Genomic DNA, 23,807 nt, shown 5'->3' with positions numbered 1-23,807 from the left:
CCCCATCACTTGTGGGGTGTCCAGGACACCCCGCTTGCCCTCGGTGGGGGTTCAGGGGTCCCATCTCCCCTCGGGTGGGATTTTGGGGTCTCTCTCCCCTCGGTGGGGGTTCAGGGGTTCTGTCTCCCCTCAAGACAGGGTTTGGGGGGTCCCATCTCCCCTTGGCCGGGGTTTGGGGGTCTCATTCACCCTCAGCCAGGATTTGGGGGGTTCTGTTTCCTCTTAGTGGGGTTTCGGGGGTCCCGTGTTCCCTGGATGGTGTTTCGGGGGTCCCGTGTCTCCCTGAATGGGGGTTCGGGGGTCCCGTGTCCCCTCGGTGAGAATTTGGGGGGTCCCGTGTCCCCTCAGCCGCGGTTCGGGGCTCCCGTGTCCCTTCTGTTGGGGTTCGGGTGTCCCGTGTCCCCTGAATGGGGTTTCGGGGGTCCCGTGTTCCCTCAGCCGCGGTTCGGGGGTCCCGTGTCCCTTCTGTGGGGTTTCGGGGCTCCCGTGTCCCCTCGGTGAGAATTTGGGGCTCCCGTGTCCCCTCAGCCGCGGTTTGGGGGTCCCGTGTCCCTTGGATGGTGTTCGGGGGTCCCATGTCCCTTCTGTGGGGTTTCGGAGGTCCCGTGTCCCCTCGGTGGGCATTTGGGGCTCCCGTGTCCCCTCGGTGGGCATTTGGGGCTCCCGTGTCCCCCGGCTGTGCCGTCCCCGCTGTCCCCAGCGTCTCTCCGGAGCCTGGCGGGGACACGGCGGGGACACGGCGGGGACATCCCGGGCTGGCTCCGGGCCAGGACCCCCCTGAGCCCCCCCTTTCCCCCCCAGCGGGTGCCCCCCGGGTGCCACCCCCGCGCCCGGGCCTGGCTGCGGGGACGCGGCCGGGGCGACAGCGCGGGGTTGGGGGTGCCGGGGTCACCTCGTGCGGGGTCACAGCACCCCCGACCCCTCCCCAGGGCACTCCGGGGTCCCTCCCCAGGGCCACGGGGGCTGCGAGGGGACCGGGACCACCCCCAGCGGCGACCCCAAAGCAGCCCCGGCAGCGGGGCCGGGGCTGCGCCAGCGGGGGATTAATGGGGCCGGGATCCGCCTGATCCCGCTCGGGCCGCGGGCCCCGGGGGCTTTAGCGGCCCTGGGGGTGGCACAGAGGCTGTGGGGTGCCCCCAGAGCCTTCCCCGTGGGATAAGGGGGGGCTCCCAGCTGGCTCATCCCGCACCCCACAGCGACACCCGCAGCCCCGGGCTGGCTCGGGGCTCCTTCCCAGCTCCCAGCGATTCCCAGGACACGCCGGTGGAGCCCCGCGGGGCGCTGGCAGCGGGGCGGGGACACCCCTAAGCCAGGTGCCACCCCCAGGCCGGGGGGTGACGCCGAGGCGGTGCCACCAGCGCGGCCCCAAATCCCTGCCGGGCCGGGCATGGACTCGAGGGCAGCGCCGGCCCCGGAGCGGGTCAGGCGTGTGGCACCGCGGCCACCCCACGGGTCACCCCACGGGTCACCCCACGGGTCACCCCACGGGGACCCCGCAGTGTCACCCCATCCCCCCCGAGCGTGACATCGCGGTGGCCCCGCGTCCCCCACGCGTGGATTGGGGCAGGGGGCGGGGGGGGGGGGGGGGGGGGGGAGGGGGAAACTGAGGCACGGGGAGGTGGAGGGAGGGGGGGAGCTGTTCCAGAGGGTTCCGGGGGGGATTTCTCCCTCCCCCCCCCCCCCACCCCTCCTCATTCCCGGGAATAATATCAATTAATAGCGATTAGGGATGCACCGATCGGCTTTAACGAGCGGCGCCCCTCGGCTCCTGCCCTCTGCCCCCCGTTAATGCCCCCGCCGTGACCCCATTAAGGCTCTGCCCCAAGGGAGGGGCTCCGCGGCCCCATTCCCGCCCCATTCCCTGATCCTGATCCCACTCCCCGGGAGCGGGACCCCCCCCCTCTGTGGGGGTGGGGGGATGGGGGCAGTGCTGGGTCGGCAAAATGGCTTTGGGGTGGAGTGGGGGGCTTGGGGTGGGACGGGGCGGGGGGTCCCGCCTGGTGGTGGTGGGCACCCCCTCGGGTCTGTCCCTGTCCTCAACCCCATTCCCATCGCTGGACTCATCCGTAGCCCCTTTCCCACCCCCATTCCTATTTTTATTCCTGTTCCTGTTCCCGTTCCCATCCCTTTCCCTATCCCTGTTCCCATCCCCATCCCCATCCCTTTCCCTATCCCTGTTCCCATCCCCATCCCTTTCCCTATCCCTGCTCCCATCCCCATCCCTATTCCCATCCCTATCCCCCATCGCTGTCCCTGTTCCTGTCCCCATCCTTGTCCCTCCCCATCCATATCCCGATCCCCGTTCCTATTCCCATCCCCATCCTCATCCCCGTCCTCATCTCTGTCCCTATCCCTGTTCCCATCCCTCTGTGCCCATCCACGTCCCTATCCCTGCCCCATTCCCATCTCCATCCCTATTCCCATTCCCTGTCCCTGTTCCCATTCCCACTTCCATCCCCATTCCCATTCCCACTCCCATTCCCTGTCTCTGTCCCCATTCCCATTCCCACTCCCATCCCAATTCCCTGTCCCCATCCCCATCCCCATCCCCATTCCCACATTCCCATCCCCATTCCCACATTCCCACTCCCATCCCCATTCCCTGTCACCATTCCCATCCCCATTCCCACTCCCACTCCCATTCCCTGTCCCCATCCCCATTCCCACTCCCGTTCCCTGTCCCTGTCCCTGTCCCCATCCCCATCCCCACTCCCATCCCCAATCCCATTCCCACTCCCATTCCCACTCCCATTCCCTGTCCCCATCCCCAATCCCATTCCCACTCCCATTCCCACTCCCATTCCCTGTCCCTGTCCCTGTCCCCATCCCCAATCCCATTCCCACTCCCATTCCCACTCCCATTCCCTGTCCCTGTCCCCATTCCCAATCCCATTCCCACTCCCATTCCCTGTCCCTATCCCCATTCCCATTCCCATTCCCATTCCCAATCCCAATCCCAATCCCAATCCCAATCCCATTCCCACTCCCACTCCCATTCCCTGTCCCCATCCCCATCCCCACTCCCATTCCCTGTCCCTATCCCCATTCCCATTCCCATTCCCATTCCCATTCCCATTCCCATTCCCATTCCCAATCCCAATCCCATCCCCATTCCCTCTCCCATTCCCTGTCCCTGTCCCTGTCCCTATCCCAATTCCCAATCCCAATCCCAATCCCATCCCCACTCCCATTCCCTGTCCCTGTCCCCATCCCCAATCCCATTCCCACTCCCACTCCCATTCCCATTCCCATTCCCACTCCCATTCCCTGTCCCCATTCCCATTCCCACTCCCACTCCCATTCCCATTCCCATTCCCACTCACATTCCCATTCCCATTCCCACTCCCACTCCCATTCCCATTCCCATTCCCATTCCCATTCCCATTCCCACTCCCATTCCCCATTCCCATTCCCACTCCCACTCCCATTCCCTGTCCCTGCCCCCGGCCGGCACAGCCACAGCGGGGGCGGACGCGCCGGGATCTCCGTGGGCGGACACCGGTGACATTCCCTGACGGAAAGGTCACGGGCACATCCTGGAGCTCGGCCCCGACCCTCAGAGCCGAGGCGGCTCCGTGGATACGCGAGAGCCCCCGGGATGCGCCGGAGCCACCGGTGTCCCCAGGGCCACCAGCCCGGAGCAGCTGGGACCCAACACCGTCACCTGCCAGCCCCCATTCCCAGCCCGGATCCTCCCGTTCCCGTCTGGAATTCACCTCCACGTCCCCTCCGACCCTGGAATGGGGAGTGGGAGGGAGGGAGGGATGGATGGATGGATGGAGGGAGGGATGGAGGGAGGGAGGGAGGGATGGATGGATGGATGGATGGATGGATGGATGGATGGATGGATGGATGGAGGGATGGATGGATGGATGGAGGGAGGGAGGGAGCAAAGAAGGGATAAAGGGATGAAGGGATGGAAGGACAGAGGAGCAGACACTGGGTTGGACGAATGAACGCAAGAATAGGAGGATGGATGGACGGATGGATGGACAGGCAGACAGACGGATGGATGGACTCTGGGAACGGGACAGACAGCACCTACCGCACAGCCGGAATCTCTGGGAGCAGAGCAGGGTTCCGGAGCCGGAGGGAAGCGACCGGACACGGAGAAGGACACACGGACAGGCCGCATTCCCTGCATCCCGTCTCTCCTGGCCCATCCCTTGTCCCGGTACCGCTGGCACGGATGCGTCCACGTGCGGTGCCAGATCGTACCGGGCACCACCGCGGCTCCGGCACCACCGGGATGGGGACGGGTCTGGAATCACCCGCTCGGGATGGGCACCCCAAATCCAGTCCCAAAGGCTGCCTGACCACGGAGCAGTCGCCCGCCTCATCCCATCCCACCCCATTCCCGTTTCTCCGCTCACCATCCTCTTCTTCCAGCCAGGATGTCCCCGGCACGTCCCCAGCGCCGCTCCAAGCCCGGCTCGGCGGCAGCGCGACGGATCCAGAGGCCGGAATTTCACCCAGTTCCCCCAAAACCAGCGCTTCCACGTGGAACGGAGCCGTTCCTGGCTGGGCCTTCTTCCCTCCTTTCCCAGCCGGATCCGGCGTGGCTCCGACACCCGCGGGACGCTCCGCGGATGGAGCGGGGATGAGCTCGGCTTAACGGAGGGGTCTCAGCCGGGGTTTGGGGGCTCAGCCCGGGTTTGGGGGCTCAGCCCAGCTCCCCTCGTGTCCCCTCTCCGTGCCGGTGCCCTCTCTCGCTGTCCCCGCGCCCACCCGCAGCCCACGGCAGCTCCGGCGATGGAGCCGCCCAGGAATTCCTGGAGTCTGCTGGGATCCAGGTGTCCCTGGAGCGTTCCCGGCTCCCGCACCCCATTCCCGGGGTGGGATCCGCTGCCCAGAGCTCCCCTAAATCCCCGTGTCCCCGCTTCCATCCCGACGGGGGAAGCCACCGCCCCCGGGCTGGGGACACGGGCGGGGCACCCCCGGGGCCTCCCGGTGCTCGTGGCCGAGCGGGCGGCGGGACGCGCTCGGGGCACTCCCGGCACGGCCCCGGCGTCCCCTCGGTGCCGGGGGTGGCAGCGGGGACAGCGCTGTCCCCACGCCACGGGCCGGCCGGGGCGCGGCGGCCCCGCGGACTCACCGGCAGCTCCCGGCCCGCGGCGGCTCCGCTCCAACCTTGGCACAAGTTGAGACAAAGGCGGCGGGGGCCGTCCGCTGTCCCTGCTGTCCCCGCTGTCCCCCCGTCCCCCTGTCCCCCTGTCCCCCTGTCCCCCCTGTCCCCGCTGTCCCCGCTGTCCCCGCTGTCCCCGCTGTCCCCCTGTCCCCCCTGTCCCCGCTGTCCTCACTGTCCCCCCCTGTCCCCCCCGTCCCCCCCTGTCCCCCCCTGTCCCCCCCGTCCCCGCTGTCCCTGCTGTCCCCGCTGTCCCCCCTGTCCCCTCTGTCCCCCCTGTCCCCCTGTCCCCCCATGTCCCCGCTGTCCCCCCCGTCCCCCCTGTCCCCCCTGTCCCCCCCTGTCCCCGCTGTCCCCCCGTCCTCCCTGTCCCCCCTGTCCCCCCGTCCCCCCTGTCCCGCCTGTCCCCCCTGTCCCCCCTGTCCCCGCTGTCCCCCCTGTCCCCATGTCCCGCCCGTCCCCCCCTGTCCCCCCCTGTCCCCCCCGTCCCCGCTGTCCCCGCTGTCCCCGCTGTCCCCCTGTCCCCGCTGTCCCCGCTGTCCCCCCTGTCCCCCCCTGTCCCCGCTGTCCCCCTGTCCCCCCTGTCCCCCCTGTCCCCGCTGTCCCCCCTGTCCCCCCGTCCCCCTGTCCCCCCTGTCCCCGCTGTCCCCTCTGTCCCCGCTGTCCCCGCTGTCCCCCCGTCCCCCCTGTCCCGCCTGTCCCCCCTGTCCCTGCTGTCCCCTCTGTCCCCGCTGTCCCCCCCTGTCCCTGCTGTCCCCGCTGTCCCCGCTGTCCCCCTGTCCCCCCCGTCCCCCCCTGTCCCCCTGTCCCCTCTGTCCCCCCTGTCCCTCCTGTCCCCCCTGTCCCCGCTGTCACCCCGGTCCTCACTGTCCTCACTGTCCCCCCCGTCCCCCCCGTCCCCCCCGTCCCCCCCGTCCTCACTGTCCTCACTGTCCCCGCTGTCCCCCTGTCCCCCCTGTCCCCCCTGTCCCCGCTGTCCCCCCCTGTCCCCCCTGTCCCCCCTGTCCCCGCTGTCCCCCCCTGTCCCCCCTGTCCCCCCTGTCCCCGCTGTCCCCCCTGCCCCCCCCTGTCCCCCCTGTCCCCGCTGTCCCCGCTGTCCCCCCGTCCCCCCTGTCCCGCCTGTCCCCCCTGTCCCTGCTGTCCCCGCTGTCCCCGCTGTCCCCCTGTCCCCCCCGTCCCCCCCTGTCCCCGCTGTCCTCACTGTCCCCCTGTCCCCGCTGTCCCCCCCTGTCCCCCTGTCCCCTCTGTCCCCCCCTGTCCCCCCTGTCCCCCCTGTCCCCGCTGTCACCCCGGTCCTCACTGTCCTCACTGTCCCCCCCGTCCCCCCCCGTCCCCCCCGTCCCCCCCGTCCTCACTGTCCTCACTGTCCCCGCTGTCCCCCTGTCCCCCTGTCCCCCCTGTCCCCTCTGTCCCCCCTGTCCCCCCGTCCTCACTGTCCCCCCGTCCCCCCTGTCCCGCCTGTCCCCCCTGTCCCTGCTGTCCCCCCTGTCCCCGCTGTCCCCCTGTCCCCGCTGTCCCCCTGTCCCCCCTGTCCCCCTGTCCTCGCTGTCCCCCCTGTCCCCCTGTCCCCCTGTCCCCGCTGTCCCCGCTGTCCCCCCTGTCCCCCCTGTCCCCCCCTGTCCCCCCTGTCCCCGCTGTCCCCCCCCTGTCCCCCTGTCCCCCCCGTCCCCCCTGTCCCCCCTGCCCCCCCCTGTCCCCCCTGTCCCCGCTGTCCCCCCCTGTCCCCCCTGTCCCCCCTATCCCCGCTGTCCCCCCCGTCCCCGCTGTCCCCGCAGTCCCCCCTGTCCCCCCCTGTCCCCCCTGTCCCCCCTGTCCCCGCTGTCCCCGCTGTCCCCAGACAGGCCGGTGCCACCAGGACTTAATGAGGGCCCGAGGGCGGTGGGCTCAGGGGCTGCACACGCACACTCCGCGCCTTAACCCTTCCCCTGCCGCGGCCTCCCCCGCCTTTGGGGGAGCCGGGCTCACTCCTCCCAACCCCCCCCCCCGGGACCCCCAGGCTGGAAAAGAGGGATCATCCCGAGGGTCTCCATGCGCGGGGCGGGGCGGTCACAGCCCCGACGAGGAGGTGACATAGGGGACGTGCCGGGTGTCACCCCCACCCCCTGAAGGGCTGGGGGGAGCCGATCCCAGTCCTGGGCCGGCTGTGTCCCCATTCCCGACAGATCCAGTGCCTCCATCCTGACAGATCCAGTGCCCCCATCCCGACAGATCCAGTGTCCCCATCCCGACAGATCCAGTGTCCCCATCCCGACAGATCCAGTGTCCCCATCCTGACAGATCCAGTGTCCCCATTCCCGACAGATCCAGTGCCCCCATTCCCGACAGATCGTGTCCCCATCCTGACAGATCCAGTGCCCCCATTCCCGACAGATCCAGTGCCCCCATCCCGACAGATCCAGTGCCCCCATCCCGACAGATCGTGTCCCCATTCCCGACAGATCCAGTGTCCCCATTCCCGACAGATCGTGTCCCCATCCCGACAGATCCAGTGTCCCCATCCCGACAGATCCAGTGCCTCCATCCTGACAGATCCAGTGCCCTCATCCCGACAGATCCAGTGTCCCCATCCCGACAGATCGTGTCCCCATTCCCGACAGATCCAGTGTCCCCATCCCGACAGATCCAGTGTCCCCATTCCCGACAGATCCAGTGTCCCCATCCCGAGAGATCCAGTGTCCCCATCCTGAGAGATCCAGTGTCCCCATCCCGACAGATCCAGTGTCCCCATCCTGACAGATCCAGTGTCCCCATCCCGACAGATCCAGTGTCCCCATTCCCGACAGATCCAGTGTCCCCATCCTGACAGATCCAGTGTCCCCATCCCAGTGTCCCCAGCCCAGGGGATCCCCGGTATCAGCGATGTGGCCATGCCAGGTGTGGGACGTGGGATGTGGGATTTGCGATTTGGGATGGCCTGGCCGGTGGGAAGGAATCCCTGTCCTTGCTGGGCCAGCTGTCCCCTGCCCCGGCCTCTGTGCCATTGTCCCAGCTGGGGACAGCCCCTCCTGCTCCTCCTGCTTCTGGCGCATTGACACCTTCTCTGTCCGTTCTGCTGTGCCCATCCCTCCATCCATCCATGGATCCATCCATCCATCCATCCATCCATCCATCCCTCCATCCATCCCTCCATCCATCCCTCCATCCATCCATCCATCCCTCCTTCCCTCCATCCATCCCTCCATCCATCCCTCCATCCATCCATCCATCCATCCATCCATCCATCCCTCCATCCATCCATCCATCCATCCATCCATCCATCCATCCATCCCTCCATCCATCCCTCCATCCATCCACGGATCCATCCATCCATCCATCCATCCATCCCTCCATCCATCCATCCATCCATCCATCCATCCATCCATCCCTCCTTCCCTCCATCCATCCCTCCATCCATCCACGGATCCATCCATCCATCCATCCATCCATCCATCCATCCATCCATCCATCCATCCATCCATCCATCCCTCCATCCATCCATCCATCCATCCCTCCATCCCTCCATCCATCCATCCATCCATCCATCCATCCATCCATCCATCCATCCATCCATCCATCCACGGATCCATCCATCCATCCATCCATCCATCCATCCATCCATCCATCCATCCATCCATCCATCCATCCATCCATCCATCCATCCATCCCTCCCTCCATCCCCCTCTCCCTTCACCTCTCCCATCCCTCCCCCTTCCCTCTCCCCCTGCCCACCCTCCCCTCCACTCTCCCTCCTCTCCATCCATCTGTCCCCTCCATCTGTCCGTCTGTCCCTCCCTCTCGCGGGGGGGGGGGGGCGGGAGCAGTGCCGGGACACGCGGCTGTCACCGGCTGCCACCACTGCCACCTCTGTCATTGTCACCTCTGTCCCCGTCCCTCTGTCCCCGTCCCTCTGTCCCCGTCCCTCTGTCCCCGTCCCTCTGTCCCCCGCCGAGCGCCCGCGGCCCCGACCCGGCCTCAGCTGCGGCCTCGCCGCCCCCGGGGAGGGGGGGAGACCCGGCAGAGCCCCCGCGCCCCCCACCCGCGGGGAGGGACACGCGTGGGAGGGGACAGAGAGGGGACACCGGGGACACGGACACCGAGGGGAGAGGGGCTGGGGACACGGGGGACCCCCTTTGCTCGGGGGGGGTCCGGGGTGGGGGTGGGGGCTGTGTCACGGGTGGGTTCGGGGGGATCTGACACGGGTGGGGGCCTGGGGCTGTGTCACGGGTGGGTTCGGGAAGATTTGGGGGGATTTATCACTCGTGGGTGCCCGTGGCTGTGTCACGGGTGGGTTCGGGAGGATTTGGGGGGATTTGTCACGGGTGGGTGCCTGGGGCTGTGTCACGGGGGGGTTCGGGAGGATTTGTCACGGGTGGGGGCCTGGGGCTGTGTCACGGGTGGGGTCGGGAGGATTTGGGGGCATTTATCACTCGTGGGTGCCCGTGGCTGTGTCACGGGTGGGTTCGGGAGGATTTGGGGGGATTTGTCACGGGTGGGTGCCTGGGGCTGTGTCACGGGTGGGTGTGGGGGGATTTGTCACGGGTGGGGGCCTGGGGCTGTGTCACGGGTGGGTTCGGGGGGATCTGACACGGGTGGGTGCCCGTGGCTGTGTCACGGGTGGGTGTGGGGGGATTTGTCACGGGTGGGTGCCCGTGGCTGTGTCACGGGTGGGTTCGGGGGGATCTGACACGGGTGGGGGCCTGGGGCTGTGTCACGGGTGGGTTTCGGGGGATTTGTCACGGGTGGGTGCCTGGGGCTGTGTCACGGGTGGGTGTGGGGGGATTTGGGGGGATTTGTCACGGGTGGGTGCCTGGGGCTGTGTCACGGGGGGGTTCGGGAGGATTTGTCACGGGTGGGGGCCTGGGGCTGTGTCACGGGTGGGTTCGGGAGGATTTAGGGGGGCCATTTCTCACGGCTGGCTCCCCGTGTGGGCCCGGCCGCACGCGTGGGGCAGCGCCCTGAGCGTGTCCGTGGGGTCAGCGCGGTGCCGAGAGCGGGGCCGTGCCGCGGGTGGGGTCCCGGAGCCATCGCGGGGGTCCCGGGAAGGGACGGACGGCCCCGGGGCGGGGACAGACGGACCCGGGGCGGGCGGGCGGGGGGGGCGGAGCCAGCACGGGGGGGCGCGGCCACGGGAATGCAACGTCACATATGCAAATGAGCCTGCTGTGGGCGGAGCCACCTCATAGGCGCGGGTGCGCGTCGTGCCCGCGGTGGGCGTGGCCGGGGGCGTGGCCACGCACCATAAATGGAAGTGGGCGTGGCCCGCGCCGTGGCCACGCCCCCGGGCGGGGTCAGTGGCGGCCGCAATGGCGTCGCTGTTCGGTGGCGTGGAGGGGTGAGGGGTCACGGCGCGGGCGGGGCGGCTCCGCGGGGAACCCCCATCCCGGGGATTGGGGAGGGGCTGCAGCAGGACCCCCGCTCCCGGATCCGGTACCCCCATCCCGGGGATTGGGGAGGGGCTGCGGCAGGACCCCCGCTCCCGGATCCGGTACCCCCATCCCGGGGATTGGGGAGGGGCTGCAGCAGGACCCCCGCTCCCGGATCCGGTACCCCCATCCCGGGGATTGGGGAGGGGCTGCGGCAGGACCCCCGCTCCCCGATCCGGTACCCCCATCCCGGGGATTGGGGAGGGGCTGCGGCAGGACCCCCGCTCCCGGATCCGGTACCCCCATCCCGGGGATTGGGGAGGGGCTGCGGCAGGACCCCCGCTCCCGGATCCGGTACCCCCATCCCGGGGATTGGGGAGGGGCTGCGGCAGGACCCCCGCTCCCGGATCCGGTACCCCCATCCCGGGGATTGGGGAGGGGCTGCAGCAGGACCCCCGCTCCCCGATCCGGTACCCCCATCCCGGGGATTGGGGAGGGGCTGCAGCAGGACCCCCGCTCCCCGATCCGGTACCCCCATCCCGGGGATTGGGGAGGGGCTGCAGCAGGACCCCCGCTCCCGGATCCGGTACCCCCATCCCGGGGATTGGGGAGGGGCTGCAGCAGGACCCCCGCTCCCCGATCCGGTACCCCCATCCCGGGGATTGGGGAGGGGCTGCGGCAGGACCCCCGCTCCCGGATCCGGTACCCCCATCCCCGGGCGGGGTGGGCAGGAAGGGCGGGGCTGGGTGGGGGTCAGCACCCCCTATTTTAGGTCCCCCCCCCCCCCATCCCGGCTCTGTCCCCAAGGGGAGGTGCAGGGGGGCGGTGGGATGGGGGGGCTGTGGGGTGGCGCTGGCAGTGTCCCCCCCCCTCCCCTCTCTCCGCAGCGGGGGCACCCACTCCAGGGTGGTGCTGGTGTCCGGAGATGGCCAAATCCTGGCCGAGACCGAGGGACCCTGCACCAACCACTGGGTGAGCTGGGGGACAGCCCTGTCCCCAGGGGAGGGGGGGACGGGACACGGGGAACGGGGTTGGGGACACGGAGCGGGGTTGGGGACACGGAGGGGGATAAGGGACATGGAGCGGGATAGGGACACGGAGCGGGGTTGGGACATGGAGTGGGGATTTGGGACATGGAGCAGGATTTGGGACACAGAGGGGGATTGGGACACAGAGCCGGGTAGGGGGACACACAGTGGGGTTTGGGACACGGAGCGGGATTAGGACATGGAGTGGGGTTTGGGACATGGAGAGGGATTTGGGACACAGAGGGGGATTGGGACATGGAGCGGGGTTGGGGACACGGAGGGGGATAAGGGACATGGAGCGGGATAGGGACACGGAGCGGGGTTGGGACATGGAGTGGGATTGGGGACACGGAGCGGGGTTGGGGACACAGAGCGGGGTTGGGGACACAGAGGGGGGTTGGGACACGGAGCCGGGTTTGGGACACGGAGCAGGGTTTGGGACACAGAACAGGGTTTGGGACACAGAACAGGGATTAGGACATGGAGTGGGGTTTGGGACACGGAGCAGGATTTGGGACACAGAGGGGGATTGGGACACAGAGCTGGGTAGGGGACACACAGTGGGGTTTGGGACACGGAGCGGGATTAGGACATGGAGCAGGATTTGGGACACGCAGTGGGGTTTGGGACACGGAGGGGGATTGGGACACGGAGCAGGGTTTGGGGACACAGAGTGGGATTGGGGACATGGAGTGGGGATTTGGGACCTGGAGCAGGATAGGGGACACGGAGCGGGATTGGGACACACAGTGGGGTTTGGGACACGGAACAGGGTTTGGGACACGGAGGGGGATTGGGACACGGAGCCGGGTTTGGGACACGGAGGGGGATTGGGACACAGAACAGGGATTGGGACACGGAGCCGGGTTTGGGACACAGAACAGGGATTGGGACACGGAGCCGGGTTTGGGACACGGAGCAGGGTTTGGGACACGGAGCCGGGTTTGGGACACAGAACAGGGATTGGGACACAGAACAGGGTTTGGGACACGGTGGGGTTTGAGACACAGAACAGGGTTTGGGACACAGAACAGGGATTAGGACATGGAGTGGGGTTTGGGACACGGAGCAGGGTTTGGGACACGGAGGGGGATTGGGACACAGAGGGGGATTGGGACATGGAGCGGGATTTGGGACACAGAGGGGGATTGGGACACAGAGCCGGGTAGGGGGACACACAGTGGGGTTTGGGACACGGAGCGGGATTAGGACATGGAGTGGGGTTTGGGACATGGAGAGGGATTTGGGACATGGAGCGGGATTAGGACATGGAGTGGGGTTTGGGACATGGAGCGGGATTTGGGACACGCAGTGGGGTTTGGGACACGGAGGGGGATTGGGGACATGGAGTGGGGATTTGGGACCTGGAGCAGGATAGGGGACACGGAGCGGGATTGGGACACACAGTGGGGTTTGGGACACGGAGGGGGATTGGGACATGGAGCAGGATTTGGGACACGCAGTGGGGTTTGGGACACGGAGGCAGGTTTGGGACACGGAGCCGGGTTTGGGGACACAGAGTGGGATTGGGACACAGAACAGGGATTGGGACACGGAGCCGGGTTTGGGACACGGAGCCGGGATTGGGACACAGAGCGGGGATTGGGACACGGAGCCAGGTTTGGGACACAGAGCCGGGTTTGGGACACGGAGCGGGATTGGGACACAGAACAGGGATTGGGACACAGAACAGGGATTGGGACACAGTGGGGTTTGAGACCCAGAACAGGGATTGGGACCCAGAACAGGGATTGGGACACACACAGCCGGGCTGTTCCCGTTCATCCCCAAACTCGCGGACGCTCGGGCGGGACGCAGACCCTACCGCGCGCTGCCCCCCCCCCCCCCCCACCCAAAAACCCAGGCGGGACCCCCCGGGATGGAGCCTGGGGTGCCGGGGGGTGGCTTTAGGGCGTCCCCCCGGCCTCGCCGCAGCTCATCGGCTCCGAGGAGTGCCTGCAGAGGATCGAGCGCATGGTCAGCGAGGCCAAGAGCCAAGCGGGCGCCGACCCGCGCGTCCCCCTGCGCTCGCTGGTGAGGCCCCCGCGCCGTCCCCCGGCCCCCGGCAGCCCTCCCGGGGGTCGCGGCGGGGCTCACCGGGACCCTCGGCGGGGCAGGGGCTGTCGCTGAGCGGCGGCGACCAGCAGGACGCCATCGGGAAGCTGACGGAGGAGCTGCACCGGCGCTTCCCGCACCTCAGCCTGAGCTACCTCATCACCACCGACGCCGCGGGCGCCATGGCCACGGCCACGGACCGCGGTGGGCACGGCCCCGGGGGTGTCCCCCGCGCCACGGCAACCCCCGCGGGTGTCCCCCGAGCGCCTGGATGTCCCACCCCACCCCTCTCCCCGCCCCGCAGGTGGCATCGTGCTGATCGCCGGCACCGGCTCCAACTGCAAACTCATCAACCCCGACGGCTCCGAGACGGGCTGCGGGGGCTGGGGCCACATGATGGGCGATGAAGGCTCCGGTGAGGGGGGGCTTGGGGACGCCGAGGAGGGGGTGACCCCGCTGCCGACCCCGCTGCCGACCCCGCTGCTGACCCCCCGCCACCCCGCAGCGTACTGGATCGCCCACCAGGCGGTGAAGATGGTGTTCGACTGCATGGACAACCTGGAGGTGCCGCCCCACGACGTCGGCTACGTCCGGCAGGCCATGTTCGACTACTTCCAGGTGCTGCTGGGGGGGGCTTTGGGGTGGGTGTCGGGGTCCTACGAGGGGTTTGGGGTTGGTGTTGGGGTCCTGGAGAGGCTTTGGGGTGGGTGTCGGGGTTCTACGAGGGGTTTGGGATGGGTGTTGGGGTTCTAGGGAGGCTTTGGGATGGGTGTCGGGGTCCTACGAGGGGTTTGGGGTTGGTGTTGGGGTCCTGGAGAGGCTTTGGGGTTGGTGTTGGGGTTCTAGGGGGGCTTTGGGATGGGTGTCGGGGTCCTACGAGGGGTTTGGGGTTGGTGTTGGGGTCCTGGAGAGGCTTTGGGGTTGGTGTTGGGGTTCTAGGGGGGCTTTGGGATGGGTGTCGGGGTTCTAGGGGGGCTTTGGGATGGGTGTCAGGGTCCTACGAAGGGTTTGAGGTTGGTGTCGGGGTCCTACGAGGGGTTTGGGGTTGGTGTTGGGGTCCTGGAGAGGCTTTGGGGTTGGTGTTGGGGTCCTGGAGAGGCTTTGGGATGGGTGTCGGGGTTCTAGGGGGGCTTTGGGATGGGTGTCATGGTCCTATGAGGGGTTTGGGGTTGGTGTTGGGGTCCTGGAGAGGCTTTGGGATGGGTGTTGGGGTCCTATGAGGGCTTTGGGGTTGGTGTTGGGGTCCTGGAGAGGCTTTGGGGTGGGTGTTGGGGTCCTATGAGGGCTTTGGGGTTGGTGTTGGGGTTCTAGGGGGGCTTTGGGATGGGTGTCGGGGTCCTACGAGGGGTTTGGGGTTGGTGTTGGGGTCCTGGAGAGGCTTTGGGGTTGGTGTTGGGGTCCTGGAGAGGCTTTGGGGTGGGTGTCGGGGTCCTATGAGGGGTTTGGGGTTGGTGTTCGGGTCCTGGAGAGGCTTTGGGGTTGGTGTTGGGGTCCTGGAGAGGCTTTGGGATGGGTGTCAGGGTCCTATGAGGGGTTTGGGGTGGGTGTTGGGGTCCTGGAGAGGCTTTGGGATGGGTGTCGGGGTCCTACGAGGGGTTTGGGGTTGGTGTTGGGGTCCTATGAGGGGCTTGGGGTTGGTGTTGGGGTCCTGGAGAGGCGTTGGGATGGGTGTTGGGGTCCTGGAGAGGCTTTGGGGTGGGTGTCAGGGTCCTATGAGGGGTTTGGGGTTGGTGTTGGGGTCCTGGAGAGGCTTTGGGGTGGGTGTTGGGGTTCTAGGGGGGCTTTGGGATGGGTGTCAGGGTCCTACGAAGGGTTTGAGGTTGGTGTTGGGGTCCTATGAGGGGTTTGGGGTTGGTGTTGGGATCCTGGAGAGGCTTTGGGATGGGTGTTGGGGTTCTAGGGGGGCTTTGGGATGGGTGTCAGGGTCCTATGAGGGGTTTGGGGTTGGTGTTGGGGTCCTATGAGGGGCTTGGGGTTGGTGTTGGGGTCCTGGAGAGGCTTTGGGGTGGGTGTTGGGGTCCTGGGAGAAGGCTGGAATGGGTATTGGGGTTCTAGGGGGGTTTTGGGTTGGGTATTGGGGTCCTACGAGGGGTTCTGGGATTGGTGTTGGGGTCCTGGAAGGGGCTTTGGGATGAGCGTTGGGGTACAGGGGGTTTTGGGATGGGTATCGGGGTCCTGGAAGGGCTTTGGGATGGACACCGGGGTCCTCAGGGATTTTGGGATGGGTGTCAGGGTCTGAGGGCTCTCTGGGCTGTGTTTTGGGGTCGGGGGGGGTCTCTGTGCTGCGAGCCAGGATCCGGGGGCACTCCCAGCTGCTCGTGGGACATTGGGGTGCCCCGGAGGGCTCACGGGGGGACCCCAGGACTCACCCGTGGGTCCCCGCTGCCCCCCGACCCCACAGATCTCGGACAGGATGGGGCTCCTGACCCACCTCTACCGCACCTTCGAGAAGTCCAAATTCGCGGGATTTTGCCAGAAACTGGCGGAGGGTACGGGAACCCCTTCCCGGGGAGTGTCCCCCTGTCCCTGTCACCCACCCTGTCCCTGTCACCTCCCTGTCCCCGTCACCCCATCACCCCCTGTCACCCCCCTGTCCCTGTCACTCCGCCTGTCCCTGTCACCCCCTTGTCACCCCCCTGGTCCCTGTCACCCCCCTGGTCCCTGTCACCCCCTGTCCCTGTCACCCCATCACCCCCTGTCACCCCCTGTCACCTCCTGTCCCTGTCACCCCCCTGTCCCCATCACCCCATCACCCCCTGTCACCCCCCTGTCCCCGTCACCCCCTGTCCCTGTCACCCCCCTGTCACCCCCTGTCACCCACCCTGTCCCTGTCACCCCCCTGTCCCCGTCACCCCCCTGTCCCTGTCACCCCCCTGTCACCCCCTGTCACCCACCCTGTCCCTGTCACCCCCCTGTCCCCATCACCCCCTGTCACCCCCTGGTCCCTGTCACCCCATCACCCCCTGTCATCCCCCTGTCCCTGTCACTCCCCTGTCCCTGTCATCCCCCTGTCACCCCCTGTCACCCCCCTGCCCCTGTCACCCCCCTGTCCCTGTCACCCCATCACCCCCTGTCACCCCCTGCCCCTGTCACCCCCTGGTCTCTGTCACCCACCCTGTCCCGTTAACCCCTGGTCCCTGTCACCCCCCCGTCCCCCCAACACCCCACCTGTCCCTGTCACCCCCCCCGTCACCCCGTTGTCACCCCCCTGTCACCTCCCTGTCACCCCCTGTCACCCCCCTGTCCCTGTCACCCCCTGTCACACCCTTGTCCCTGTCACCCCCTGTCACCCCCTGTCCCTCCCGCTGCCACTCCCTGCTCTCTGCCCCGGCTGCACCTTGTCCCCAGCCCGCTGTGCCCTCCTCGGGGCGGTGCCACCTCAGTGGCACATGGCAGAGAGCCTTGTCCCTGTGTCCCCGTGTCCCCCTGTCCCCATGTCCCCATGTCCCCGTGTCCCCATGTCCCCGTGTGCCTGTGTCCCCGTGTCCCCATGTCCCCGTGTCCCAGTGTCCCCCTGTTCCCGTGTCCCCCTGTCCCCGTGTCCCCATTGTCCCCATGTCCCCGTGTCCCCGTGTCCCCGTGTCCCCATATCCCCCTGTCCCCATGTCCCCTGTCCCCATGTCCCGTGTCCCCGTGTCCCGTGTCCCCGTGTCCCCGTGTCCCCATGTCCCATGTCCCCCATGTCCCCATGTCCCCGTGTCCCTGTGTCCCCATTGTCCCCATTGTCCCCTGTCCCTGTGTCCCCATGTCCCTGTGTCCCCGTGTCCCCCTGTCCCATGTCCCCATGTCCCCATGTCCCCATTGTCCCCCTGTCCCCATTGTCCCCGTGTCCCCGTGTCCCCATGTCCCCATTGTCCCCATTGTCCCCTGTCCCCATGTCCCCGTGTCCCTGTGTCCCGTGTCCCCATGTCCCCGTGTCCCCATGTCCCCATGTCCCCATGTCCCCATGTCCCCATTGTCCCCTGTCCCCATGTCCCCTGTCCCCATGTCCCCATTGTCCCCATGTCCCTGTGTCCCCATGTCCCCCTGTCCCCATGTCCCCTGTCCCCATGTCCCCATTGTCCCCATGTCCCCGTGTCCCCGTGTCCCTGTGTCCCCATGTCCCCATTGTCCCCATGTCCCATGTCCCCGTGTCCCCGTGTCCCCGTGTCCCCATTGTCCCCATGTCCCCGTGTCCCCGTGTCCCCATGTCCCCTGTCCCCATGTCCCCATGTCCCCATGTCCCCATGTCCCTGTGTCCCCATGTCCCCCTGTCCCCATGTCCCCTGTCCCCATGTCCCCATGTCCCCATGTCCCCCTGTCCCCATGTCCCCATGTCCCCGTGCCACCCCAGGTGCCCAGCTCGGGGACCCGCTGTGCTGCCACATCTTCACCAAGGCGGGCGAGGTCCTGGCTCGCCACGTGGTCGCCGTGCTGCCCAAAATCGACCAGGTGAGAGCTCCCCGGGGGGTGGCACGGGGGTGGCACGGGGGTGGCACCGTCCCCACGTCCCCTGCTGATGGTGCCACCCCTCCAGAGGCTGTTCCTGGGCGAGCTGGGGCTGCCCATCGTGTGCGTGGGCTCGGTGTGGAACAGCTGGCAGCGGATGCAGGCGGGTGAGCGCGGGGACGCCGCGGCCGGGACGGGGCTTTGGGGTTGGTTTGTTTGTTTGTAGGGTAACCCCATAACCCCCCCCCCACCCCGGGATGTCGCAGGGTTCATCCAGGTGCTGGCACAGGCGCGGGACGAGGCTCCGGGCGGCGTTTTCTCGGGGTTCAGCCTCCTGAAGCTGAGGCGCTCGTCGGCGCTGGGCGCGGCGCGGCTCGGAGCGGGGCGGGCGGGGCTGGCGCTGCCGCTGGAGCGCGCCGGGGGCGCAGAGGTGTTCTACACACACCGGTTCTGAGCCCCGGAGAGAGAGACGGGAACGGGCGGGGTGCGTGTGGGGTGTGGGGTGTGGGGTGTGGGGCTGGGTGGGGCTGGGTGTGGGGTGTGGGTGTGGGGCTGGGTGTGGGGTGTGGGGTGTGGGTGTGGGGTGTGGGGGCGCAGAGGTGTTCTACACACACCGGTTCTGAGCACCGGAGAGAGACGGGAACGGGCGGGGTGCGTGTGGGGTGTGGGGTGTGGGGTGTGGGGTGTGGGTGTGGGGTGTGGGGTGGGTGTGGGGTGTGGGGGCGCAGAGGTGTTCTACACACACCGGTTCTGAGCCCCAGAGAGAGAGACGGGAACGGGCGGGGTGCGTGTGGGGCAAGAGGGTGGGTGTGGGGTGTGGGGTGTGGGATGTGGGGTGTGGGTGTGGGGTGTGGGTGTGGGGTGTGGGTGTGGGGTGTGGGGTGTGGGGTGTGGGGTGTGGGCGTGGGGTGTGGGTGTGGGGTGGGTGTGGGGTGTGGGTGTGGGGTGTGGGGTGTGGGGTGTGGGTGTGGGGTGGGTGTGGGGTGTGGGTGTGGGGTGTGGGTGTGGGGTGTGGGTGTGGGGTGTGGGTGTGGGGTGTGGGGTGTGGGCGTGGGGTGTGGGTGTGGGGTGTGGGGTGTGGGTGTGGGGTGTGGGTGTGGGGTGTGGGTGTGGGGTGTGGGGTGTGGGGTGGGTGTGGGGCTGGGTGTGGGGTGTGGGAGTGCAGAGGTGTTCTACACACACCGGTTCTGAGCCCCGGAGAGAGAGACGGGAACGGGCGGGGTGCGTGCGGGGCGAGAGGGTGTGGGGTGTGTGTGTGGGGTGGGTGTGGGGCTGGGTGGGGCTGGGTGTGGGGCTGGGTGGGTGTGGGTGTGGGGTGTGGGGTGTGGGGCTGGGTGGGTGTGGGTGTGGGGTGTGGGGTGTGGCTGGGTGTGTGGCTGGGTGTGGGGTGTGTGTGGGGTGTGGGTGTGGGGCTGGGTGTGGGGTGGGTGTGGGGTGTGGCTGGGTGTGTGTGGGGTGTGGGGCTGGGTGGGTGTGTGTGGGGTGTGGGGTGTGGAGCTGGGTGGGTGTGGGTGTGTGTGGGTGGGTGTGGGGTGTGGGGCTGGGTGGGTGTGCGTGGGTGGGTGTGGGGCTGGGTGTGTGTGGGGTGTGGGGTGGGTGTGGGGCTGGGTGTGGGGCTGGGTGTGGGGCTGGGTGTGTGGGGGGTGTGGGGCTGGGTGGGTGTGTGTGTGGGTGGGTGTAGAGCTGGGTGGGTGTGGGGCTGGGTGTGGGGCTGGGTGTGTGGGGGGTGTGGGGCTGGGTGGGTGTGTGGGTGGGTGGGTGTGGGGCTGGGTGTGGGTGGGTGTGGGTGGGTGTGGGGTGGGTGCAGCTGGGTGGGGCTGGGTGTGTGGCTGGGTGTGTGGCTGGGTGTAGGGTGTGGGTGGGTGTGTGTGGGGTGTGGGGTGTGGAGCTGGGTGGGTGTGGGGTGGGTGTGGGTGTGTGTGTGTGGGTGTGTGTGGGGTGGGTGCAGCTGGGTGGGGCTGGGTGGGGTGGGTGAGTGTGGGGTGGGTGTGGGGTGTGTGGGGGTGTGTGGGGGTGTGAGTGTAGGGTTGGGTGTGGGGTGTGGGTGTGGGGCTGGGTGTGTGTGGGGTGGGTGCAGCTGGGTGGGGCTGTGTGGAGTGTGGGGCTGGGTGGGTGTGGGTGAGTGTAGGGTTGGGTGTGGGGCTGGGTGTGTGGCTGGGTGTGGGGTGTGGAGCTGGGTGGGTGTGTGTGGGGTGTGGGGTGGGTGCAGCTGGGTGGGGCTGTGTGTGTGGAGTGTGGGGCTGGGTGGGTGTGGGTGAGTGTGGGGTTGGGTGTGGGGTGTGGGGTGGGGCTGGGTGTGTGGGGGTGTGTGGGGTGGGTGAGTGTAGGGTTGGGTGTGGGGTGGGTGGGTGCAGCTGTGTGTGTGGGGTGGGAGTGGGGTGTGTGGGATGGGGCTGGGTGTGGGGTGGGAGTGGGGCTGGGTGGGGCTGGGTGTGTGGGTGGGTGTGGGGCTGGGTGGGGTGGGTGAGTGTGGGGTGGGTGTGGGGTGTGGGGTGGGGCTGGGTGTGGGGTGGGTAAGTGTGGGTATGGGATTGGGATTGGGATTGGGAACAAGGATGGGAATGGGATTAAGATTGGAGTTGGGAATGGGGATGGGAATGGGATTGGGAACGGGATTGGGAACGGGATTGGGAACGGGATTGGGAACGGGATTGGGAATGGGAATGAGAGTGGGATTGGGAATGGGATCAGGAATGGGGATGGAAATGGGAATACAGATGGGAATGGGATTGGGTGTGGGAATGGGAATGGGATTTGGGAACAGGATTGGGAAAGGGATCGGGAATGAGATTGGGAATGGGAACGGGAATGGTTTTGGGAATGGGATTAAGACTGGGATTAGGAATGGGATGGGGGAGGGCTCTGGAGCCAAGGAAAAGCTGGAAGAGCAGGAACGAGGCCGCCTGTGGGCAGTGCCAGGGTGGGGGAGATGCCAAAGGTCGGGATCAGGGATGGGACATCCCCGGCCTGGGAACGGCGCCGGGAACGGCCCCGGAGCTGCCGGGGCGGCTTTTGGGGCCGAATTCCCTTAAAAAAGAGCGGGAAGAACAAAAAAACCGGGAAAAGGCCTTTTAGGGATCTTTTCACCTGGAATCAGCAGTGCCAAAAGCGCCCAGGAAATCCCGGCCAGGGCTGGAAAACCCCGGGAGCTTTTCCAGAAGGGGAAATGTGGGATGCGGCTCCAAAGCCATCGGGATCGGCGGGAATCACCGGGATCACCGGGAATCACTGGGATCACCGGGAATCACCGGGATCACCAGGAAGGGGCGGGGCAGCCAAAGCTTCTCCTGGAGACGCCGCAGTTTTCCAAGGAAAACTCTGGCTCCGCCCCCTTCCCAAAAAAACCCCCAAACCCCAAGGATCAAGTTGATTTGGGATAACGCCTCGTCCCAAATTCCCAGTACGTGGAGGAATGGGGGAGGGGAAGGAGGAAATGGGGGGGAAATTCCAAGGGAAAGCGGGAAAAGGAGGAGGGGGAAGTGTGGGATCGCTGTTCCAATCCCAAACAGTTCCTGATTCCCATGGAGGGGGATTCCCAATCCCAAACAGTTCCTGATTCCCATGGATGGGGATTCCCAATCCCAAACATTCCTGATTCCCATGGACAGGGATTCCCAATCCCAAACAGTTCCTGATTCCCAATCCCAAACAGTTCCTGATTCCCATGGAATGGGATTCCCAATCCCAAAGAGTTCCTGATTCCCAATCCCAAACAGTTCCTGATTCCCAATCCCAAACAGTTCCTGATTTCCCTGGACAGGGATTCCCAATCCCAAACAGTTCCTGATTCCCATGGACAGGGATTCTCAATCCCAAATGGATCCTGATTCCCAATCCCAAACAGTTCCTGATTCCCATGGACAGGGATTCCCAATCCCAAACACTCCTGATTCCCAATCCCAAACAGTTCCTGATTCCCAATCCCAAACAGTTCCTGATTCCCATGGAATGGGATTCCCAATCCCAAACAGTTCCTGATTCCCAATCCCAAACAGTTCCTGATTCCCTGGACAGGGATTCCCAATCCCAAACAGTTCCTGATTCCCAATCCCAAACAGTTCCTGATTCCCATGGACAGGGATTCCGAATCCCAAATGGATCCTGATTCCCATGGAATGGGATTCCCAATCCCAAACAGTTCCTGATTCCCTGGACGGGGATTCCCAATCCCAAACAGTTCCTGATTCCCAATCCCAAACACTCCTGATTCCCATGGACAGGGATTCCCAATCCCAAATGGATCCTGATTCCCTGGACAGGGATTCCCAATCCCAAACAGTTCCTGATTCCCTGGACAGGGATTCCCAATCCCAAACAGTTCCTGATTCCCAATCCCAAACAGTTCCTGATTCCCATGGACAGGGATTCCCAATCCCAAACAGTTCCTGATTCCCATGGACAGGGATTCTCAATCCCAAATGGATCCTGATTCCCAATCCCAAACAGTTCCTGATTCCCATGGAATGGGATTCCCAATCCCAAACAGTTCCTGATTCCCTGGACAGGGATTCCCAATCCCAAATGGATCCTGATTCCCTGGACAGGGATTCCTTAAGGAAAAGAGGAATATGGGAAAAGGCAGCTCCTCCCTGGGGAATCCAGGATTCCCAAAGAATCTTTGGAATTTTGGGATCGCCCTCGCTCCGGGATCGCAGCTTGGGACCCCTCAGCTCCGGCGGGAAAATCCCATTGCAGGGAATCCGGGAAAAGCCAAGGCGGGGATCCCTAAAAGCAATTCCTACACAAGCTCAGTTTCCCCCTGGCTTTTCCCGAGGTTTTCCCAGGATTTTCCCCCAATTTTCCGGAGATTTTCCCACAATTTTCCCATGATTTTCCCACAATTTTCCTGAGATTCTCCTGAGGTTTTCCCAAGATTTCCCCCCAATTTTCCCACAATTTTCCTGAGGTTTTCCCATGATTTTCCTGAGATTTTCCCAAGATTTTCCCGAGATTTTCCCCCAATTCTCCCGAGATTTTCCCAGGATTTTTCCCCAATTTTCTGGAGATTTTCCCATGATTTTCCCATGATTTTCCCGAGATTCTCCCGAGATTTTCCCAGGATTTTCCCACAATTTCTCTGAGATTTTCCCAGGATTTTCCCAGGATTTTCCCAAGATCTTCCAGAGATTCTCCCACGATTTTCCCAAAATTTCCCCACAATTCTCCCAAGATTTCCCCAGGATTTTCCCAGGATTTTCCCGAGATTCTCCTGAGATTTTCCCGAGATTTCCCCCTGATTTTCCCCCAATTTTCCCACGATTTTCCCAAGGTTTTCCCCCAATTTTCCCGAGGTTTTCCCAGGATTCTCCCAGGATTCTCCTGAGATTTTCCCAGGATTTTCCCGAGATTTTCCCAAGGTTTTCCCACAACTTTCCCACAATTTTCCCAAGATTTTCCCGAGGTCTTCCCATGATTTTCCCACAATACTCCCAAGATTTTCATGAGATTTTCTGAGGATTCTCCTGAGATTTTCCCATGATTTTCCTGAGATTTTCCCACAATTTTTCCGAGATTCTCCCGAGGTTTTCCTGAGATTTCCCCAGGATTTTCCCGAAATTTCCCCAGGATTGTCCTGAGATTTTCCCAGGATTTTCTCACCATTTTCCCACAATTTTCCCCATGGCTTTTCCCAAGGTTTTCCCATGATTTGCCTGAGATTTTTCCTACTATTTTCCCCAAATTTTCCCACGATTTCCCCCCAGTTTTCCGGAGATTTTTCCACGATTTCCCCACAATTTCCCCAACATTCTCCCACAATTCCCCTGAGATTTTCCCGAGATTTCCCCCCGATTTTCCCCCAATTTTCCCGAGATTCTCCCGAGATTCTCC

At 65.5% G+C, this 23,807-nt stretch overlaps 1 protein-coding gene and 1 long non-coding RNA gene across 2 annotated transcripts; both read left to right on the top strand.

Moving 5' to 3' along the window:
* Positions 1 to 10,383: 10,383 nt before the first annotated feature.
* NAGK (N-acetylglucosamine kinase) lies at positions 10,384 to 18,456 on the top strand. The gene is made up of 10 exons (XM_069012282.1): positions 10,384 to 10,436; positions 11,355 to 11,439; positions 13,431 to 13,529; positions 13,613 to 13,754; positions 13,855 to 13,965; positions 14,056 to 14,168; positions 15,952 to 16,039; positions 17,884 to 17,981; positions 18,067 to 18,145; positions 18,245 to 18,456. Exons 1-10 carry the CDS (start codon positions 10,408 to 10,410, stop codon positions 18,430 to 18,432), a joined length of 1,032 nt encoding a protein of 343 aa, XP_068868383.1. The 5' UTR covers positions 10,384 to 10,407; the 3' UTR covers positions 18,433 to 18,456.
* Positions 18,457 to 19,133: 677 nt separating this feature from the next.
* On the top strand, positions 19,134 to 23,758 carry LOC138110116 (uncharacterized). The gene is made up of 3 exons (XR_011150791.1): positions 19,134 to 19,199; positions 21,076 to 22,295; positions 22,425 to 23,758. It is a non-coding gene; the product is annotated as an uncharacterized lncRNA (long non-coding RNA).
* Positions 23,759 to 23,807: the final 49 nt, after the last annotated feature.

The sequence above is a fragment of the Aphelocoma coerulescens genome, chromosome 4 (assembly GCF_041296385.1).
Source record: "Aphelocoma coerulescens isolate FSJ_1873_10779 chromosome 4, UR_Acoe_1.0, whole genome shotgun sequence".
Taxonomy (NCBI): domain Eukaryota; kingdom Metazoa; phylum Chordata; class Aves; order Passeriformes; family Corvidae; genus Aphelocoma; species Aphelocoma coerulescens.
This window is presented reverse-complemented; position numbering and strand designations above follow the sequence as displayed.